Source organism: Myotis davidii, unplaced genomic scaffold (assembly GCF_000327345.1).
Source record: "Myotis davidii unplaced genomic scaffold, ASM32734v1 scaffold745, whole genome shotgun sequence".
Taxonomy (NCBI): Eukaryota; Metazoa; Chordata; class Mammalia; order Chiroptera; family Vespertilionidae; genus Myotis; species Myotis davidii.
The window spans coordinates 480,823-495,420 of NW_006297146.1; the positions used below are offsets into that span (position 1 = coordinate 480,823).

The following is a 14,598-nucleotide window of genomic DNA, read 5'->3' on the forward strand; positions in this document are numbered from 1 at the left end:
CATCTGATATCTGATAACAGACTTCCTATAAAGCAGGAGGACAGTATCCTGGTAACTAATACTTCAATATTAAGACATGGAAAGATGGCACTTGGCAACTAATAATGAATTGCATCAAAGTTACAAATGCAAACCAAGCCCTGGTAAATAATATTAATGATGAGGATGATTTTGCCACATGCTGGAAATGTTATGTAGATTTTAGTACTATGAGGACACTATAGATATCAGAAGTGTAACTGAACCAAACTGATGCTCGAGAGAAATTCTGAACTAAGTGTGCAAATTAGGCTACCTAGTATATACAAGAACTAACTAAGTCATCCTGCTCCTTATTGAAATGCAACCAGAATTGCCATTTATGCAGCACAACATCTATTTTCTGTTTCCAGGGTCTATCTGGGTAGTCTACAACTGGTGGCATGGGAAGAAAGGGAAGGCTGCAAAGACTGAACAAGAAGTATGCATTGTGGTATCCTTTATTTAAAAATTGTGAGCTAACTACAGTTGTAGTGTTCTCATTTACCATTCTGATGGCATAATAAACTGGGAGAACATTAACACAATTTCAAGAAGGCATCAAAAACCTGTAAACAAACGTACACACCACACATGCACACACACATACAACACACACACACCCCAAGATTATAGTCTAAACACAAAGTGATGAAGACAAGCTCTGAATACTCTAAATCAAATTAAAAACCCTTTGTTATTATAAACTGTGGCAAAAGTGTGGCTATTATGAAAAATATTGTAACTGTTTAAAAAGCAAAAAGGAAAATACTGACAATCTGAAATTAGCAGCAAAAAGCAGATAAGATAGAATGGAAGATAACATAAGACTAAGTAATAGCAAAATTTTAGTGCTGATACTGTGTAGGATTGCACTGAAGTAATTTAAGATCGATTCTTGAGGAACTATTAAAAAGTCCCTTGAAATATTAAATCGCTGCACTTTACAAACAGTGGACAAGAATAAAACATTTGGAATGGTACACACACACACACACACACACACACACACACGCACACACACACAGAAAATGTATTAGGCATATCAGTTTATGGTCTTTGTTTAAGACCTTCAAAAAGTTTTATAAAGAAAAATTTAAGTGCCAATGTAGTGAAAGAAAGTTAAAAGTTCCTAAGGATGCACGTCTGATGCATTTATTGGGTCTGAGAATATATTTTGAGGTTGGGAGCAAGGCATGTTTGATGCACATTCAAGAAAAAAAAAAACATCGTGGAATCTATAGGGTAGGTAGAGTTCTCTGAGGGTGTTTAGAATGAAGGTGTGTCAAACTCAGACTATCCTGAAGGAGACTCCAAAGTATGTAGAGTCCTATAGCTCTTCATCAGCTGAAATGTTTCATGGTGGCCAATAAATAAGACTAACTTTTCAGCAAACTGGTTTTCATACAAACACAAAAATCTTTACCACACATGCAGAGCTGATAGTCTCTAACAGCACAAATATGACTCCTGGTTTCAGAAGAAAAGCACATTAGCAAGGATATTTTCCCCCACGAGTTCTTATAAAAATGTCTGAAGCTGCTAGATACCTGCAAAGAGGGGATAAGTTTAGATTGCCTACTGATTTTAGGAGGAGTTTTTATCTTCCTAAGGAAGCCAGCCTTCTCTGAGCAGGGGGCCTGTCTTCAGAATCTAAGTGTAATGTCTTTAGTGCTTAAACTCATGGCAAGCTCAGATCCAGAAAAACAGGCAGGCAGAAGGGGGAATGAAAAGTCTGAATGTCTACAGTATAGTTTGGAGTAAAATGTGCCTCGTAAATTAAAACGGCTCAACTGCTTTCAGGCTGAAGGGCTACAGCCTGGAGAAGACCCAGTTCTCTGGAGTTAGGAGCTGGGAGAGAGACCCCTGTCTCCAGGGGCCTCTGGGCTGACCTGGGGCCGTGGGGCTTTATTTTTCATGAGTGTTTCAAATTTGTGACTTTGCCCAGAAAAATACTTCTTTTGGTTACTTTATCTTTAAAATCAACTGGTCCGCCAAGTTACTGGTGATTTCTCAAAATGAAATCTAGCTGTACTAGTATCTTAAGGTGCCTATTAACTGAAATTAATGCCCATCAATAACACTGCTAGGTACAAACGGCTGTTGCTAAGAACTGACCCTAAAATGACCTAACTAGGTAATCTATCACACTAGGTGCTTTTACTATCTTGGGGTTTTGAATGTTAGAGAAATAGTTTTTGTACTAAGACTTAGAAACTGCTTCTCTCTGGCTTTGTTTCACTCTTCTTCTTCTTCCTCTTCCCCTTCTCCTTCTCCTTCCTCCATGGTTTCCACAATGAGTTCCGCTGTGCAGGTGGCTTCTCCGAGACTGTTGACAGCCTTGCAGGTGTACTTGGCATCGTCATCCCCGCACACATCGCTAATGATTAAAGAGCAGTTCCCATCCTCATCGTAGTCTATCTGGAAGTGGCGGGACTCCCTGATGGACTGGTCGTCTTTGAACCAGACGACCTCAGGGTCTGGGTATCCTGCATCACAGGGAGGGAACACAGGTAGCAAAAACTGTCATTCAAAATTTCGTATCAGTTCATGCAAGGAACTCTCAAGCTACTAATGAAGTAATGGAAAAAAAAAACGACGACGTTGCCTTTTAGCAGCTGCTTTGATATTGATGTTTGAACCGAACTGTATTGTAAATACTAATATATGAAACCCTGCGTGAGGTGTTTCACAGTCATCTCCTTTCCCATCCATGTGGGGCCTGCCCCCTCCCCACCCCCCCCACCAGCCACACGCACACACACAGATACAGAGTGCTACCTGGAACACCAGCCCACCTCAGCGACACGCCCAGAGCCAGTTGTCTTCTGGGATGAAATGAAAATTTTTCATCTTGTATAAAAGTTGAACTTAAATACATTTAATAAAAATGAAGATTCAGAATAAATAGGTGCAAGGGACCTTTAGGGGGTGAGGGAAAGGCTCTAAAATTGGACTATGGTGATGATTGCACAATTATGTAAATTCACTAAAAACAATTGAATTGTACACTTAATATAGGTAAACTATATGGTATGTAAGTTATAACTCAAAGCTGATAACAGCTCTATAAAATGCAAGTTAGAGGAGCTGCTAATACTGCTAAGAAAAAGAAAGCAGTATTTGTCTTAGTCTGATCCAAAGTCATAATCTGCCTCTAGATAACTGGAAATGGATCACATTGATTAGCCTCATTTTATGAATTAACCATGTTTCTGCAAGGTCCAACATTAAAAAAATACACACACACACACACACACACACACATTATGCCTTTAAAATAGAGGATGGAGCAAAAATAGGTTTACAGTTGTGGTTGTTCATATGGAAAATAATAATAAATAATGATACAAGAATAAACTGCATTTCACATGCAACTGTAAATCTACTTTTGCCACACCCTGTATATTATAATTCTAACTGACTTATTCAAATACCAAAGAAATAATTCCAAACAGAAAAGTGCAAAGATGACAGTCATCATGTTCTAATAATTTTTTGAAATGCAAAAAGGAGCCCTGCCAGAGTGGCTCAGTGGTTGAGTGTCAACCTATGAACCAGGAGGCCACAGTTCGATTCCCGGTCAGGGCACATGCCCTGGTTGCGGGCTCAATCCCCAGTGTGGGGCGTGCAAGAGGCAGCTGATCAATGATTCTCTCTAGTCATTGATATTTCTATCCCCCTCTCCCTCTCCCTTCCTCTCTGAAATTAATAAGTATATATAAAAAGAAAAAGAAGAAAGGTAAGAACTTTGGAAGACCCAATGACAATGGTGATGGTGAGTCACAGGCTGTGGCCCCAGAGTTTTCAGCAGAACCCCAACCTGAGCCTTTCCACACTAGCAAAGGCAGCACATCACATTTTAAGAATTGAATGAAAAGAAAGATGATGGTGGGCAAGGCATTTACAAGGTGTTTTGATACAACGACACAGGTGAAAAATTGTTTTTTCATTCCTAACTTTGGGTTACTTTATCCAAAAGACATTATGTGGCCATATTGCTGGAGAATCTTACAAAATGCTTTGTTCTGACTGCTGTCCTTGGCAGTGAGGTCTTGAGCAAGCTGCTTGATGAACACCTGTGCTTTGTTTGGTCAGACTGACGTGGAAGATAACCCTCCACTCTGGTTGGCACACGACAGTCACTGACTTGAAGCCAATCTTATCTTGCCCTTTATCTTTCTAGGATGTTGCAGTCTGTGGAAACTGAAATGCTTTGTGTCACCACCATTGCTAATTTCTCGTGTGCTATGCTAAGATCCCTTAAGGTCCCTTGAGCTCCAACAGCTCACGATTCTATGGCCAAATTGTCCTGCCAGCAGCAACGCATGGGGAAGAAGGCACCGGTGTCTGGATCCCAGCTTCCCTCCGTTTGAAGTCACACTGCATGCTCTCTGCTCTTATCAGTCCCACAACTTTTCCTTTGACTCCGTCACATCCTTAAAGGACTTAAAAGGTTTCTCTTTTCACATATGTCATCTAAGAATCCTCAGAGCCACTCAGGACATCAGACATCATCTTAGAGGTGAGGGCCTGAGGCTCAGAGAGTCAGACCATTGCCCAGGCCTCACAGCAGAGCTGCTGACTCCACAGCCCGTGCTCCGGGCCAGCCTCCCTCTGAGAGCCTTTAGGGGTACATTGCTCCCCAGGAACTTGAAACTGCATTTCATTAAGCAGGCTCCATGGTCACATACTATCGTCCATGACAAACCACTTTAACTCGGGTCTAGTGGCTGATGGAAATAAGTGAAATGTCAACTCTGCCCCTGATAAGTCACTGATGGCACTAACCTTCAGGGTGGAGTGGGGGCATTGGGCCAGCTCCTCCTGACCCAGTTTCCCTTAGAGCCTGGCTTACCCAAAGGCTCCCAGAACTGACATCGTGCCCAGGGCACACAGTAGGGGCCCAGCAGCCCCCAAACCCCTTTTGCAGTCACAGCTACAACTTACCTTCAATCTTGCAGTCAAATCTAGCAGCACTTCCCTCCACCACTTCTAAATCACGAATGGTCTTAGAGAAATAGGGTTTTACATGGGGCTTTTCCTCAGCAACAGCCTCCAGGAAAGCTTGGGCGACATCTCCTAGAAGACGGGGAGAGGACATGGTCACCCCTTCACTCCTTGTTCTTCCCTCTCCCTTAGTTTAAAAAAGCTGACTTTAAATTTTTAAAAAAAGTAGCTCCAAATTAGCAAATAATGCAGCTTAGAGGACGGAATCATCAGCACACCTTTCTCCTGGGGATAGGTTGGCCAGCTGCCATGTGGTTTTGGCAGGAGAGAAAACTATGACTAAACTGGGGAAATGTTTGGACTCCCCCTTCCCTTACATTGACACACTGAAAAAAGAATCTTCAAAAAGGATTTTGGCTATATTTCAAGCTGCTTCAGGATTCAGTGGAGGGTGTCTAAGAAGGACTGAGCCATACCAGCCTTCGTGGTCTCCCGCAGAGCAGGCTTTCCCTGCTCCTGAGAAGAGAGGAATCAGGTTCTTGAGGCCTCTTCCACTTACCAGTTCTGTTGTCCTCATTTACACTGCTCCACGGTGCATGAGAGCAGACCAGGACTGGGGTTGGTCCAGGGAAAAGGTATAACTTGGAGGGGCTCCTGCATCCTATCCCTCCCTTTTAGGCTGGTTGTGGGTCATCTGGGAGTGGCAGGAGTGGGTCAGGAGGGACTCTGTCCCCGGCTACATCAGGAAGCCCAGTAGGCGGCCTGGCCGATGACTCTGCCTTTGTGCTTCTCACCTTTGGGTACCAATGGCACCAGGCAGCGGGGCTGGAGGGGTGTCTCTGGCCAAGCACCTTGAGAAGATAAGGGCCAGACCCTGCATGAATCCGATGCAGGAAGAGGCAGAGGCATTCACTGAGGAGATGGACGGGGCAACGCCTCTGAGGGCAGGTAACTTACCCTGAGGATCTCTAGGAGCAGCCCTTCCAGTCATGTTTCAGTATTTTATAAAATGCCAAACGAATATGGACTATATACATTAATTTTCCTCTCAAAGAAAAACACAGACTAAAAACAATATTTTTGTCTGACCGGCATGGCTCACTGGTAGAACATTGACCTATGAGCCAGGAGGTCATGGTTCAATTCCCAGTCAAGGCATAAGCCTGGGTTTTGGGCTCCATCCCCAGTGCGGGACATGCAAGAGGCAGCTAATCAATGATTCTCTCTCATCATTGATATTTCTATCTCTCCCTCTCCCTTCCTCTTTGAAATCAATAAAAATATATTTTAAAAATAATAAAAACAGGATATTTTGAAAAAGTAAACTACATGTGATTGAAGTTTTATATTTGCTTAATATATAAGTAGTACTTTTGTAATGAGAAAAATGGGAGCTTTGAATAAATCTTTGCTAAGTCTTATGTACAACATAAAAAGAATAGTAGAGGCTATCTAGTTCTAGTAGACAAATAATAACTTTACTTCGGAAAATAGTTAAACCCAAGTTAAATAATTAAAGAGTAATTAGGCTTAGTAACTATTGTCAGAGCAACCTAAAAGTAGTTCTGAATTTAATCCTTGTAGACTGTATTACCAAAAAACAGCCCACCCCCAAAATAAACTCCTCAAAATGCCCCTCCATCCCCCAGCCCTTCCTTCCTCACCACCCGGGAGGAGGAAACCCTCCTGGAGCTCCTTACCTTCCGATTCTAGTTTTTCTGCGTTGAGAGGGCTGGTTGGTGATCCTGTTGAGGACTTCCTGCCACTGAGCCCTGAGATCATTGCCATAGAGGACAGTCTTCCAATGGCTCTCACAGCATTGCCCGTTTTCTGGAAAGCAGACACTGGGGTTGGCCTCGGGCGGTGCCCCTGGGTCCTGCCGGGCAGTGGGGCTCAGGGAGGACAGCCCAGCCCAGCAGAGGCAGCCGTCCGTGGAACGAGGGCCTCCCAAGTGCCGAGGTCCTGCCAGAGAAGTGCGCCCGACCTTGCTCTGCTCAGCACTATCAGTGTGTCAGAAGATGTTCGGAGAATGGAATGGGGCCTGGAACCGATGTGTGCGTTAATGTGACTAAACAAGGTCAACATGAGACAAAAACCCTTTTCATACTGTGCTCCAACTCCCATAAAAGGGAGAGTTTATATAAAGCAACTGCAGGCTGAGACAGCTCCAAAGACTTATTGCTGACGGGGCGCAGCAGGGCTGTTTCTCGTAAAACAATGCCAGTGACAGGACTGCAATTGGTCAAGAGGATCATTACTACAGATCCCACAGGTCCTCATGCAAGTGGGAAAGCAGCACACTATTGACCTCGTGTGAGTCGCTTAACCTCTCTGGGCTGGTTTCCTTCTCTGCAGAAGGAGGGGTTGGACAAGACTCCAAGGTCTCACTGAGCTCTGTGGCTGATCCAGATACTTAAGGGATTTTGGGAAACAGTCTGGCTGGCTCAGCACAAGTCTATGAATGCAAGTGAAGTTCTGGAGGGTGCTCTCCCCTGGGGTACACCCAGGCATCACAAAGCACACCGGAGAGATGCAAAGCAACGGCACTTTGCTTTTCTGAGTCGAGGCACCTTGGGAGTGGACAGAATTTCTGCTGAAAGGAAGCCAGAACTTGAGATTCAAATTTCTTTGCAGTGTGAAAATCCTACCAAGCATAGGATTTAGGTCAAAGCAATCCCCAATAACATACAATGCATCTATGTTTCTTACCTTTAATTAAAGTTTCTTACTCCTTTTCTAAAGTCAATGGGAAAACTAAGATAAGAAACTAACGTGTAACCAGCTGCTTCCACCCAAAGCATCTTTTCAGGCGCCCAGATGCTGTGCATCCAGAGAGCAGATGTCGGCGCAGACTGGCTGCTGAGAGAGGGAGGACACCAGCAAAGGGCTCCCACTCACCCACTGGACCTCAAACTGTGCCAAAGCCATTTCCCTCAAGTTACTGTCACACATTCAGGTATTTCAGCAAAGCCTCACAACTCTGGACTAGCTGGAAAGCCAGTATGCTTCAGTAAAAGGATTATTTCCAAAGTAAAGAATTTCAGGCCACTAAGGAATCATATAGAAAAGTGTGTGTGTGTGTGTGTGTGTGTGTGTGTGTGTGTGTGTGTGTGTGGTTAAGCAGTGGCCTGTGGCTATGACATGATCACTTTCTCTTGTCACATGCCACCGGTGTTGCAGACTGTTTTCATGCACTTTGGACAGCCATTCCATCTTGCCATCTTGCTCTGTCCTCTGCCCATCCACCCTCTCAAATACATCACTGTTGGTGTTGGCATGCTTCTGGCCCTGTCACCATGGTGAAACTGGGTCACTCTGAACAGAACCCAGGAAGCCCCGGGGGGAGGTGATAGGTGGGGAAGCAGGTGAGAGACGACGATGGAGTAACAGCTCTGTGCAGAGGCACTATGGCCCTGCAGAGAACAAGACCATTTGGGAATCTCGCGTGCTCTTCTGGAGGAGGCTGCCACACTGATCTGTCTGATGTGCTGGCAAGAGTGTTGAGAGACCCAGCTCTTCCCGTGGGAGCTTACTCTGGTCTCAGGAACGTGTGAGAGACAGGCAGCCATCCACATAGTTAACATCAGGCCAAACTGCTTCCTAGTCGGCCAAATTCTCAGAGTCTGCCCTTCCTTCTCCTCTCCCTGTATCCTTTATCCAATGCAGATAGGTCTGTCCTCGCCAGGAGTCTCTAAATGCAGAGAGTTCATTCCCAAAAAGGGACTGGTTAGTTCTTGAACCACTGATTACTATGTGACCTTTTGCAAGTTTGTTCCCTTCTCTGGGCCTCATGTCCTTGAACCAGAAGATTCAAATCTCTCTGTAGCTCTACTCTTCCACAGAAGACTAGGATTTATGTTCAAGAATATGTAGCAGGAAACACCCCCCTGAGCCGTTGGGCTCCCTAATTCCAAACACCAGGATGGTCTTCACTTCCATGGTGTGGAATAATGAAGTCTTTCCTCGTCTATTAACAACATGACTAACATGAAGTTACCAGAACAAGGCAAACAAAGGAGTTACGAGATTTCCGAGGAGGCGGCAAATTCACATTAACAAATAGACCATACACAGGAAAATTTTCCATCAGTTGGAGTGATATGACATATAATTTCTAAAACAGAGAGATATATGTGCTTTAATAAGGAAAAACATTTAAAATAATCTATGCCATAATTCAATCTTTGGAAACTCATTTATGGGGGGGAAAAATAGGCCAGGCCAATGTGGCTCAGTGGTTGAGCATTCGACCCATGAACCAAGAGGTCACCGGTTCAATTCCTGGTCAGGGCACATGCCCGGTTTATGGTCTCAATCCCCAGTAGGGGCCATGCAGGAGGCAGCTGATCAATGTTTCTCTCTCCACAATGTTTCTATCTCTCTATCCTCCCTCCCCCTCTCTCTAAAATCAATAAAAAATGTATTTTAAAAAATTGGTAAGGAAGTTATTTGTTGGAACTGGAAAAGAACTATATTTGTATATACCTTTGAGTTGAAAATTGGTTGCTGTTTTACTTCATCAAGACCTAGAAAATTTTGGAACATCAAGGCAGCAACGTTTCAATTCCCTAAACTCCATCCTTGTTTGGAGGAAGCCTTTTTTTTGTTCGCGGGCAATGGCCGGGCTGGGTCCTGTGCTGCACGCAGGCATGCTCTGTACGGGCCTCTCTGAGCCAGCAGCTCCCCTCCCCTGGGACCCCGCGAGAGTGACTAACGAGCCCCACGTGCCCAGGACGGAGGGCTTTCCAGGATAAGGGTCTGTCAGTGCTAAAGCTCTGACAGTCCCTGGCAAGTGGGCAAGCGAGTTACCTACGAGCCAGCCCGCAGTCAGAGACCCTTTATACACCAACAGCCCCAGATCAGTTTCCCGAGACGTGCATGACATCCAAGGTAACTGCCAGGCGTACTCAGTGCTACCCTTGCCCAAGGCTTTCCTCCTGATGGCCCTGTGGTCCGTGCTGCTGGAGTCTTCGTGGTTTCCAGAAAGTAAAGATGGTTGTCCCTGGACCTCCAAACTCCTAGTCCTTTGTTTCTGGTTTTGCATGCAAAAGCCCTGTTATCCTGTTCCACTTGCCCACCCTCAAGGCTCTACTAGCTGTTAAACATTCTTCTAGGTATAAGTGGAAGAATATACCTTCTCTCAGAATAATTTGATTCTAAGGTCAATAATATGATTAGCCATCCCCATGTTGCCTAGTGTATAGGGCTGTATCTATGTTGCTTTCTTCCTCCTGGGCCTCTCATGAAAACCACATGAGAATGAAAACAAGGAATTTTCTCTTGGGCATCTATAGAGAGTTCTGGGCTTGCCCTTTCCCTCCACCACAGTCCGCCCCCCTCTGTTTCCCTCCACCTCACCTGCTCCACCACACAGAACCTCACTGCTCTGATGGGGAACCTATACCAGGACAGCTAAGGTGCTGGTGCCTGGAGTTAAAAATGTGGGGAACATGGCCCTGGCTGGGTTGGCTCAGTGGATAGAGCGTCGGCCCACAGACTGAAGGGTTCCAGGTTTGATTCTGGTCAAGGGCAAGTACCTCAGTTGCAGGTTTGATCCCAGGCCCCCTCGGGGCCCGTGTGCGAGGCAACCAATCAATGTGTTTCTCTCATGTCAATGTTTCTCTCTCTGTGTCTCTCCCCTTCCCTTCTACTCTCTCTAAAAATCAATAGAAAAATATCCTCAGGTGAAAATTAACATAAAAAATGCGAAAATGTTTTCCTAAGAGAGCAATGTAACATAAGATGGTCAGATGGAGCTGAACTGTCACCAGTGATATTATGCTTCAGGCACAAGACGGGTCAAAAGGGATTGTGTGGTCTACTTCTGTGAAGTCTAACCACCGTGTCTGTGGGAAAATCATTTCCAAAGGCTGCCGCCCATATTAAAATATGACTTTGAAATTCCTTCTCTGAATTCTGCCCTTTTCTCCCAGAATTTCTGCCCCTCACTTCCAGAAAACCCTCTAATAACAATGTAAACAAGAGAAAAATTTTAAGTGATTAAAATACCAGTAAATTAATGGTTCCTTGACCCCTTTGACTAAAAAATTCCATTTGCTTCCTCTCCCATTTGCTTATCTCTTCTCCACGCCTGTCCCGGGGTGGGTGTGTCAACAGCAGATGCTCCTGCTCCCAGAGAGCCTGCAGCGAAGCTGCTGCCCCTTAACCGCAGCCCAGCAGGCAGAGCCCAGTGCCACCGCTGAGGACTGCCCCACCCCACCCAGCACCTGCCTGCCCCAGAGATCCCACTATTTCTTTGAGGTCTGTTGGCCACAGAACCATTAATAACGTCAGCCTTTGATTTTTGTGGCCCCGTCTTGCTTTGTTTTGTCTGTAAGAATATGTGCTACTCCGATTTCACTGGATGCTAACAGCCCCGGAGGGAAAGGTGAGCAGCACAGTCTTTCAACTTGCCTGGCACTTGAGGGTGGCCAGGTCCACCTAACCCTTCAGACGGGGTGGGGATGGGGTGGGGTGGGCATGGGGATCAAGAACTGACTCCCGCTGTGGGGAGCACGACTCCTAGTCCCTTGTACCCCCCACCTGAAGCCCCTCCCCTGCCTCTGTGGGGAGTGTGGTTTCTGAGAGAACTGTTCAGTCATCCCGTGTAGCAGATGACCAGAGTCCCAGTTGCCCCTAAAACAATGGTTCCTTTTTCTCTGCCACAGGCAGGTCTAAATGCCCAGGTGCCTGACTGCCCAGCGAACAGACGGCTCCTTTCAGGTCAGCGTAACCCAGAGGTTCAGCCTCTGTGCCTTTCTCCTCCGTCTGTGCTGTCACCCCCTCTGTGCTCCGGCTCAGGCAGCGGCTGGCTCCATTCTCCTGTCTGCACTCACATATATGGTATGGAGAGCTATACCGATAGTTTATAATTCTTGCTGGGTGTTATGTCCTTTTATGTCTATTTGCCTCAGTCCCTCCACTACAGTACACGTTCTATATGAGTATAGAACGCAGGCCCCTCCCGTAGCCCGGGAATTTTATCACACTAACGGTGAGAGTAAAACAGTACAGTAGATGATGATAAGTTCTCGGTGGTTTCGGATATGGTTTCATCCATCTGCTAAAATCGAAGGCAATTTTGTGTTGTTGTTAAGACTGTGTGCTTTGGGGGCAGGCTCTGGGTTCGAATCCTGCCTTTCCCACTGACTAGCTAAGTGATCCTGGGCCACTTTCCTAACCTTTCTCTGCCCTTGAAAAGTGGGGATAACATTAATCAAGGATTAAAAGACTTGATGCATAGAAAGTGCTCTGAATGTTCTCTAGCACAGAGCCAGCCTTCCACACATATGAGCTACTAGTGTCCTTTTTGAACACATGCTATGTAGCAGGCACTGTGCTAAAGGCCAGATGAAGATTATCCTATATAATAAAAGGCTAATATGAAAATCAACTGAACAGTGGAATGACCGGTCACTATGACGCACACTGACCACCAAGGGGAAGACGCTCAATGCAGGAGCTGCCCCCTGGTGGTCAGTGTACCTCCTATAGGGGGAGCGCTGCTCAGCCAGAAGCCCTGAGCCGAGCTCAGGGCTGGTGAGCACAGCGGCGGTGGCAGAAGCCTCTCCCGCCTCCACAGCAGCGCTAAGGATGTCCGACTGCTGGTTTAGGCCTGCGGGGGGCGGGGGGGGGAGTGGGCCTAAGCCAGTAATTGACATCCCCTAAGGCAGTGGTTCTCAACCTTCCTGAGAACTGCTGCCCTAACGATTCCCGGACTGCAAGAGGGTGCAGGCTGGGCTGAGGGACCTCCCCGCCCCCGCCCCCCCCCCCCAGTGCACAGATTTTGTGCACCAGGCCTCTAGTATCATATAATTCTCATAACAAGGCTGTGACATTGGTACCACTATTATCCCCACTTTACAGATGAGAAAACAAAGGCACCGCAAGGGTAAGTCATTTGCCTAAAGACACGTAGTTAGTAACATACAATATTCCTGGAGGGTGGGGCCACATCTCTCTTTGTAGGTCATGTGCTCTCCCCCTTCATCGCAAAGAAATGTCAGACCAACACACTGCCTTTAAGGAGACCACATTTTCTATGGTTGCCAAATAGTCCTAAAGATGCGTATCCCTAGCCCTGAGGACATAAAATGCCAGTCTTGGTCCCAGACTATTTCAGAAAAAGATTTAAACATTTTTGGAGTGAGGCCGGGGCAAGTTGGGAATGAGGATGGCTTGCAAAGCAAATAGGAGAAGCAACATTCCAGTCCAGAGTGAGCATCTCATTACCTGCCATTTCCTTCTGGCCATGTACTTCTTCATCCGGTCCTTGGAGAGTTTCTTGGCCTCCATGGTCTTGGTGTCCTTCATTAGCCACGGATGCTGAAGGCACTGGGTGCAGTCCAGGCGGTTTCTGATAGAGGTAGAGATCAGAAGATTTCTAAGCAGGAGGGGACTCAGAGACCGCTGTGAGATCAGAAATGGGAGGGCGCCTGTCCCCAGTCACACAGGGCAGAGCCTAGGGCACCTGCTCCTAGTACATCCACCATGACCAGGCCTTCCTCTCTTGGTCTGGGTTACAGACTGGATGCAGAATAGGTCAGAGTAAAGAAGGCCTAACCATCAAGTAAGCAACTGGAGTCTCATGACCTGTTCTTGGGTCCAGGAAGGGCAAGTGCGGGAGGGCAGGTGTGTCTGGGAATGGCTGGTGCCACATTGTAGAGTGGGGTCAGTCTGCTGGTCACATGGGAGCTGGGGGCTATGGAAGCCTAATCCTCCCACCTCTCTGCCTCAGAGATTAGGCCCAAATCTCTGAGAATTCCTAAACTCTCATGTCTCATGTTGAGGTTGAGTGTCAGGTTTTTCCTGTTAAAACTCAAAGACTTATGTCCTACATACAATCTATGCATTATGACAACCTTAGAACCACACTGAAACTCGTTTACTCTTTCTGAAAGCTCTGGGAATCTAGAAATATTTCACCTTAATTGTAATAGGACTAATAAAGCCCAAAGAACCAAATGTTAACATACGTAGAAAAATGAGTATAAGTAAATTTGCTAAGTATAGCCAAGTGTACTGATTTTTAGATAAGGGGACTATGAATTATCTTAATTTCTTATATTCAAATTTTCTATAATTTACATGTATTTCTTTTATAACAGGAAAACATTTTAAAAAGTGCTGCTACGTGAAGACTTCTGGTTGAAGAGACGTGCTAAGTTTGAGAGTTCATGGGAATCTAGTGTCTTGGTCTATTTGAAATCAGTGCTTAGGTGAGGGCATTTTATGAGCACAGAGGGGCCAACACAGCTCATTGAATAAATTCAAGGTCAGATGAGAAAATAAAATATACACATAACACCTCCTTTACCAAACCCTCAGTGAATGAAGCTGTCCTTGGACCAGTTATTGGGAAAGAGGTGTGCATCTCCCTGGGACACCTTGGGAGGAGGGACCCCTCCCACCACACTGAAGGGACTGTAGGCCCCTCCCAACATGCAGCTTCTCCTTAGGGTGTGCCTGCTCTAATACAAAGACGGACAAAAAAATGTGAAGACCTCACTGCCAAGGAGTGTGGAACACAGCCTCTGGAGAAGTCGGCCCTGAGGTTGCTAAAAAGAGCCCCCACAACACTGCTCCTTTAGCAACCGCACTCTCCTGTCCCAGGCAGGGCTTGCTGGGGAG

General features: G+C 45.9%; 1 protein-coding gene across 5 annotated transcripts in view; it reads right to left on the reverse strand.

Annotated features, from left to right (window-relative positions):
• Window positions 1–463: 463 nt before the first annotated feature.
• Window positions 464–14,598, reverse strand: part of MYLK (myosin light chain kinase) — a 176,239-nt gene continuing 162,104 nt past the window's right edge. For 4 of the 5 annotated variants that reach the window (XM_015569904.1, XM_006772892.2, XM_006772893.2 and 1 more), the window contains 4 exons: window positions 13,201–13,324; window positions 6,669–6,798; window positions 4,969–5,100; window positions 2,135–2,507 (listed from right to left, as the gene is read on the reverse strand). In XM_015569904.1, the coding sequence (XP_015425390.1) occupies window positions 2,257–2,507; window positions 4,969–5,100; window positions 6,669–6,798; window positions 13,201–13,324 (637 nt within the window). In that variant the 3' untranslated portion in view covers window positions 2,135–2,256. Of the gene's footprint in view, window positions 2,508–4,968; window positions 5,101–6,668; window positions 6,799–13,200; window positions 13,325–14,598 lie in introns of all 5 variants that reach the window. The other variant, XM_006772891.2, reaches the window with a different exon arrangement.